This window comes from Alligator sinensis, unplaced genomic scaffold (assembly GCF_000455745.1).
Source record: "Alligator sinensis unplaced genomic scaffold, ASM45574v1 scaffold1405_1, whole genome shotgun sequence".
Classification (NCBI taxonomy): domain Eukaryota; kingdom Metazoa; phylum Chordata; order Crocodylia; family Alligatoridae; genus Alligator; species Alligator sinensis.
Window position 1 is genome coordinate 39,033 of NW_005843095.1, and position 8,105 is coordinate 47,137.

At 37.5% G+C, this 8,105-nt stretch overlaps 1 protein-coding gene across 1 annotated transcript in view; it reads left to right on the forward strand.

The window, feature by feature from the left end:
* Positions 1-4,999, forward strand: part of LOC102384153 (muscleblind-like protein 2) — a gene marked incomplete at its 5' end in the record, with an annotated part of 42,888 nt that extends 37,889 nt beyond the window's left edge. The window contains one exon of the mRNA XM_006037293.3: positions 2,120-4,999. Within this exon, the coding sequence (XP_006037355.1) occupies positions 2,120-2,134 (15 nt within the window). The remainder of the gene's footprint in view (positions 1-2,119) is intronic.
* Between the last annotated feature and the right edge of the window lie 3,106 nt (positions 5,000-8,105).

Below are 8,105 nucleotides of genomic sequence, written 5' to 3' on the forward strand. Positions count from 1 at the left end.
AGAAAATTGTCATCTGAGAAGAGCTAAGCAGATGGGGAATTGTAATTGTTGCTACCAGTGGGCTACAGGTTGTGCACCCAGCTACTAAGCATCCATTTTGGGCAGGGACTGTCATTTTCTCTAGACAGAGCAAAACACAAAGGAACCTGCCTACCTGACATATAGGCCTTACCGCAATATAAATATTGAACAATTATCTATGTGTTTCTTGCCTTAGCCTTTCTCCCCCTCCCTTTTCCCTCCTGTTTGTTTTTTTCACATATTATGTCTCATTTTAAGTCCTTCTGAGCAGGATTATCTTTAAACAGTGCCCATTATGGTGGGGCCCTGACATGACTGAAGCCTCTGGGTGCCACAAAAATATAACTTGAGGATGTTTATAATTAGAGGTATAAATGTTGGCATGTCAGCTAATAATACAGTAAGGGAAGCTCATACACCCAGATACTAAATATTCTTATGGAACATCCCTTACTTCTCAAGTTGGTTTCACAGTTTAGACTTCAAGTGGATCATTTAGTAAAATTAGTGGGAGCAGTTACTCCATTTTCCTAGCACAGAATGAACAAATTACAGGTGCCTCCAAAAGCTAGAAAATATCTTGAGCATCTGATCCACCCTGAGGCAGAGCATGCCACCATTTTGCTCTAAACAGATCCAAGCTCCTACTTTGGAAAACAACGTGATCTGCAGATATGACAACATATGTCAGTCCTGAAAATGCAGCTTATCACTGGGCAGTCTTCCTTTGAAAAATGAAACAGCTTGGTGCTTATTGTCTCCCACTTAGAAACAAAAGTTTCTGAGGTAGTCACAGGCAGATGGGTGTCATTGTTAACTATGTTTATTTCATAATATACCTACCGCGGCAAACTGGTAGCAGAGAAATAGACACATTCCAGCCAACTTTTGGAACAGTGGCTGCACACAATTTTATTTTTCAACAAAAAGTATTAAAAAGTAACCAAATGGGCGACTGGAATTAATGGCCTTACATTCTTTGTTGGTGGTCTGTATGTCAGAGGTAGTATGTTGCCGAGGTCATTTTCTAACCATCTTATATTTTTTTTGATAAAAGCCACACTAAATGGTGATGCACATTTACAGTGGCTAAATGGGACATTGTACCTTTTAAGACTGTCTTGCATCTTACTTGAAATGTTATTTGAAATGGCTTGAAATGTGGCTTGAATGCCTAGCTAAACAGGAAAAAGGAGTATTTCCATAGGATGGCATTGCCTAGAGTTGGTCCTTAGGTCTGAAGTAACAACTCAGTAATGATGCAGTAACTCAAGTGTGCTCCCTAACCGTTGAACCCAGTTTGGAAGGCACTGGAAATCTGGTTTGTTTTGTCTATATTGTATGCCGGATATGCTGATGGGGGTGTAGTTTGAGGACTTTTTTTTTCTTAAACCATCTGTTAAGATTGTATTTAAAACTGTGTCATGCAAAGCATAACATGCTTTTGGCCTTTTGATACTGGAAATAGGACTGCCATGTGTAAACAGGTTCCTGTACATGGATCCTAGCATACTGAAGTGTCACATTAGTAGAATTAGCAGTTACGTAGATTGGTAAATTATAGGCCTGAAGGGACTATAGTGCTCATCTAGCCTGACTGCCTGTATAATACAGAGAAAATGGGAAAGGTTTTTCAGTTCACCGACCTCTAAAAGAGAGAGAGAGAAGAAAACCAACCTAGTATTAGGGTTAATATTGAACGTAGCATCCAGACCAGTAACCTTCATGGCTCAGCTTGATTCCCAGGGAAGTCAGGGACAAATGTCTCTACTCAATTCCCTCTCCTAGCCCATTCAGCACTTCTAAGAATTAGCTGGGGAACTGCAAATAATTTGTCTTGTTCCTTCTCATTTTCCCTTTACTTTAAAACATGCATCTGCTGTCTTGAAGTTCAGTATCCCATTTGTCTAATTTCACTCTCATGCGACTGTGGTATTGAGAGGGAAAAAAAGACAGGTTTGTGAAATGCAAAACTTTTCACCCAGCATAGGTAGATGGTGTAATCAGTGTCTTAACTAGACCAAATCATAAACAACAGTGTATTGCTTTTGGGTTAAAGTCATCAGAAAAACCAATAATGTCTTCATTTCTTTAACAGATAATCCTGAAATAATCAGCAGAAATGGAATGGAATGTCAAGAAGCCTCACTGAGAATGGCAAAACATTGTTACTGTACATACTGTCCTGTTTCCTCCTCTTTAGAGTTGCCACAAACTGCATGCTAAGTAAAGATTTTGTTCTTATGGACAAATCACAAACTCTAAGAAGCTAGTGCTGCTATGTTATATATGAATAGTAAATATGGTATGCTTACTGTATCCCAACCTAAAATAGTTAACTACCTGATACCAGCTGTGATGTTTCAAGACTTAAAGGGTACATTTACTTTTAAAGATTTTATAAACATAGTTTACTTCTTAGGAATATTGTCTTATCTCCATAACTATAGCGAATGCAAATGGTCCAATTAATTTAGTATTATAAGATTCATGACGTTATGAATCTTTCAAGTTTAGCAATAATTCATTTATATTGGCTAAGATATATCCCAGTTGCAGGTTTATTTTTAACCCTAATTATACATGTTTTGTTTTTTTCCTTGGTTAAAGTAGTCCTGTGTTTACTTCCCTAGTGAGTTGATTCCCAGACAAAGAAAGGAAGTGAAACACACTACAGTCCTTGTGCTCATCACCCTGCCAGTCTACAATTTTAAATAGAAAACCCAAAGCAAAGCACAAATCTTTAGATGCACCTAAGTTGATATTTGACTTGGATGAACAAGCTGCATTGAATCGTGGGATTCTAGAATAGCAAAAGAAAAATCTAAAACTTTGCACGGTATGAATCTCATACCCCCAACAAAGTCTTGAAAATTTTATTTTACAAGTATATTTATAATGTTTTTAAAAGAGACTTTGCAGAAGTGCCTAAAATTTGCCACATCAGACTTGAAGGAAGTGAGGCTGATGCCAACAATCTAATATACAGTAAGTGATAAATGTTTCAAAATTGCAATCAGATTATCACAAAGAGCCAAGCTATTAAGTAACTTCTATAAACAACCAAACAGCTAATTAAAGAGGCTGTAGGTGAGGAGATTTCTATGATATTCTCATTTAAAAAAAATGAATTCAGTCACTGAAAACCTGGTAAGTGACTTTAATCTAGATTATTAATGAAAAATTAAACGTGTAGTGAGCGCTTAAGTTTAATAAACCATTACTGTTCTTGTATTTTTTAAATTAGATTATAGGATGATAACTGGATTACAGAGTGGAGAAATAATACTAGTTATTTTAATCTTTTTTCTTTAAAACATTTTATGTCACAAAGTATGAAGATATCTTTAATACAATTATATACATATTATATATACATACATACATACATATATATGGATGAAACAGATTTTAATGTTGTTTACTTTTTTAAATGATTTGTTGATTTACACAGTAATTATATATGTACAACTAAAATTTCATTTAAGTTTGGTTTAAGATTTGTTTCAAGCACTATTGTACCAAATATTTCATATTTCACATTTTACATGTTGCACATGTGTCACATAAATACATCGTTTTTAAATTATGATTTAAAAAACAAAACAGCTGTTATAAATGAATATTATGTATAATTGTTTGCAGCATCAGTTTTCTATGTGGACATTATTAGTGATTGCAGTATTTTAACTTAAACTTTACAGATTGATTGTAAAATATTTTAAACTTTGGCAGCACTGCCTGTTCTGAAAGACTAGAGGCACTAACAACATGATTATTTGTTTTGGAAATGACTTCCCATTCTAAATCTTGTTTGTCAAATGTCTAATTACTATCTCTTTACATTAAGATTGTAGATTTGATCACCCAGAAGAAAACAAAATCACAATCTGATTGTAAAATTAACATAGTGCTTGTAATGTTGCATTTGTTTTAATTTGTGGGAAAATAATGTATCTTAACTAGTTCCTTTAGCAGTTAAGGTATCACCATTATGTACTATTAAAACACTAATGTTTGTAGACTTTCTCAGTCATTTTAACCGGGTAGTTGACACTGCAACTTGCCTATATCTGTCAAAGTTGTTTTTATTTTATTTTTTTTAATACTAGTTAATTTAGGCATTTTGGTAGCATATTGTATAATACTAAATGGTAAATTATCCACGTTGTTTAAATATTTTCTGTAGTGAACTCTTTAAAACATTGTTTTGTGTGATCTTTTTATGTTTCAGAATAATTATTCTATATTTTTTACAGTTAATCCAATATTACTATTTTTGGCCCGTTGATGACAACATTCCAGATACATCAGGGCTTACATCCAGACAAATTTACACACAAAAGAAAAAATGTATTTTTAATATGAGATCCATTTTCCGACTTTATGACTTTGTAATATTCCTCAAAACTGTGAAAGTGCAAACCTATGCTAACAAGGAGGCAATTACGCAGATGAGCAAATAAATGTAGAACAGATTCTGCATTTTATTTATTTATAAAGTAATTTTATAGAATATTTCAAAATTTGGGAAGATCTAAAACTATTTTTCTGTATAAATATTATTTGCCAAAACTTTGTTTATATTTTAAAAAGAAAGTCTAATGGAGATGAATAAATCTTAAATGCTTTGTTGAATTAAAGAAAAGGAACTCCCCAGAAAAAACCATGAGATGGGCCAACACTGAGAAACTATAGTTGAGAGGTAATTTCAAGTTACTTGAGATGTCTCTGTATTTATTTTGTACAAATGAAACAGCACTTCACCAAAATACCTTATCATTTGCCTCTCTCATACAAAATATAATTGACAACAGTTCTACTGACTATTTCAATAACAGTTTAAGAATCCCCTTTATTCATTCCTTTCACTGTAACCATAGCAATCTGTTAAAATATCCATTATATTTTTGTTGTGACGTTAAATTTATTCACCCAATGTGCAACCACTGAAATAAAAAGAAGCATTTTAAAACGATTGCAGTAGTGCAGTGTTCTTTCTTTCAGGTTTCTCTCTCCTTTTTTTTTTCATTGTACAAGTAGAAGAGATTAAATTCCATAAAGTAAACCATTCTGGCTCAGGACAAAACAGTGTTCTGCATAGTGGGGACAGAATTCTCCATTCCTTTTCCTTAACCATTAGGCAATGGAGCTGACAACTGCTACATCAGTGGTGGCCGATGTGCCACATGCTTGCCACAAGTGGCATGGGTAATGTCTGTTTGCAGGCAGCAAATCAGACACAGTATATATGTAGCAGAGCAGCTGCTAAGTCAGGGAGCAGAAAACAGAGCAGCGGGTTACGCAGGGAACAAAAAACAGAGCGGCGGATCAGGCAGGGAAAAGAGATCAGAGTGACACTCAGGGAGGGCACAGGGCTAATCTGTGGCATGCCTGCCAAAAAGGTAGGCCCCACTATGCTACAGCATCATCCATAGCCACTGTATACATCCTTTGCACTAGGGAGTTTGCATGCTATACCTTTATGGTTTTCTGTCCCCTGGTCTTGGGTCTACTCTGGGAATGCTCCCTTCTCTTACATGGATTCCCAGCAGCTTCTGCCTCTATACAAAAGCTGTACCTGTTCCATGGCACTGAGCAGTTTCCACAGATTTACCCTTAGCAGTACAATAATTGTATGTCCCTTCTCTGCATGTACAAACTTGTGCATAATGTTGTCATCTGTGCACTGCAGCTCGCAGATGTATAACTACCATTTATTCAAAACATTCCTGCCTGAATCTCACAGACTGTTATAAAGGAGCTCTATTATCCACATATTCCTAAAGAGGAGGCATAGGCTCAGAGAAGTTTAAGTTATTTGTTCAACGCCTGAGATCTCACAATAAGCCAGTGACAAAACAGGGGTCAACATTTCTGGCCACATCCAGGCAAACACGGCCGTACGCCACAGACATGTCTGTAGTGCCACTTACCACACATTCAGTTGTCCTCTGCACTAAAAGGGAGCAGCATGGAGGGGATTTTTTTGACCCCTGGATATCCAGTGGTCAAAAAAAAACCAAAAAAAGTGGAGTGGCATACACTGTGGCAGAATGCATTGCCCAAAGCCAGAGCCTGGCCAGCCAGAACCACATTCCGCTGCCAGCTAGTCTCCACGCAGCAGGATCCTCACCACTGCAGTCCAGTGCTGGCACCAGCCTTCCCTACGCCATCCAGGGTAACTTGCCGTGCACCCGCGCGCGTGTGGCATAGGTGTTCTCTGGGGACAACTAGTGGCAGCACAAGATGTGCCACCATTACTTGTCCCCAGGGAACCAAATGTCCACGCATGTCTGGATGCAGTCTCTGATTCATAGTCCCATGATCTTTTCACAAGGCTGTGATAACAACTGAAACTTCAGTAGCAGGGAAGTATCAATTGCATGTGGTGTAGACAGAAAGAAGAGCGTGAAGTTAAGATTGTTGTGGGGATGCAGCCTTGCTTCCTCTAGAGGGAGGAAACATCCATAGATGGGTTTTACCTCTTTGTCAGAAGCCAGGGATTAGCGTGGAGGCTGAACTCCTTTCTCATCCCTAGAAGCATTCACTTATGGTAAAAATGGGGCTTACACTGTGCTGCAAATGCAGTACCGGTTTCATTGGCAAATATGATTTTAGTTTCTAAACCTGTCAGTCCTACACCTGTGAGTGCAACCTTTATTTACATTCCATTTTTTTAGGAGAGAAAACTGCAGATCTCTTCACAGCATGAAGGAAAAGAAGGGTTCGTTAACCCATTGGATCAGCAAAGGGCTAGTTTGAGAGGAATGCAACATTGCAAGGCGATTTTGGAAAACCACCAGGTGAGCTGGTCAAATTGCAGGTGTCACAAATTGAGGGAGGCAAGAAATGTGTGTGTAGTCCGAAGAAGGGAAGGGGAAGGGAAGTGATAAAAAAAAAAAAATGGTAAAAGGAAGGAAGAAAAAAATGTGAATATGTCTAAGTAAGGATTCAAATTGAATTATTAAAACTTCTGAGCATCACCTCTCTCCTTTTATATTTTCTTATACTTGGCCTCATTCTAGTGTCATATTTGGACAGCTGATGGCTGCTAAGAAGAGACAGGGAACATTTATATTAATTTTAATATTTTAAAAACACTCACACTTTGCAATTTTGGCAGTTTTCATAGATCCTTCTGTGAACTTTTTCTGCTGCACAGAGCCCAATGGGTAGTTTTGCATTCTGCCCAGTAAGCCTACATATCCTCAACTAATTGTGGGATTTTTAAAATGAAACAAGACCCTTTACAGAGTTGAAAACTAATAATTATTAGGTATTTCTGTCAAGTCTCACCCAAAACTAAGGCAACAGTATCTGGATCATGACCGCAGTAGTGTGCCAAGATTTTACTGAGTCCTCTTCTGAAGTCATTTTCTTTCTTGAATTTAGTAGATCCTTGAAATGCTTTGAATGGCCTTGCTATATGTCTTTTGGCATAACATCATTTGCATCAGTAGCAAAACAGTGGATGGGTGACTGGGCATGAGCTGCAGGCAGTGGCCAAGGAGGAAGGAAAAGGTTGCCTCACCTTCCCATCCCCTGTCTCCCACCTTGCACCTTCCCTGCAGTGGCTCCAGTGGCAAGCAGGGCCAAGTGCCAGTAGGCAGAAGTTCCTTGCTACTAGGGAGAGATATCAACTTCTTTTTGCCACCAAAAATCAGCATTTAAATGGCTGCTTAACGTGTCAGTGGCAAAAAAAAGTGACATCTCCCCTACAGCAGCCAACTTCTGGCTGCTGCTCATGTACCATGCACCACTGCCACCCAATGTGCAGTACCAGAAAATTACACCTCCTTTCCTTTGCAGAGTCTGCTTGCTTAGGCCTTGATCTCCTTTTCAAATGCCATAAGAAAGGTATTTTTTGGCTATGACTTTTTAATGGATCAAGATTCTTTTTATTGCTGTGGGTAGGAGGTACATTCAGGATTGCTCTATCAAAGGGTTTAATAAAAGAGTGAAGCAGATACAGCATGATGAAATCCATGGCAAGGTTATCTGTGAATGGATGATATCAATTAATGTGCAAACAAGATATGAAAATATTTCCTACCACAAAGATGAAAAAGAACATTTTCAAA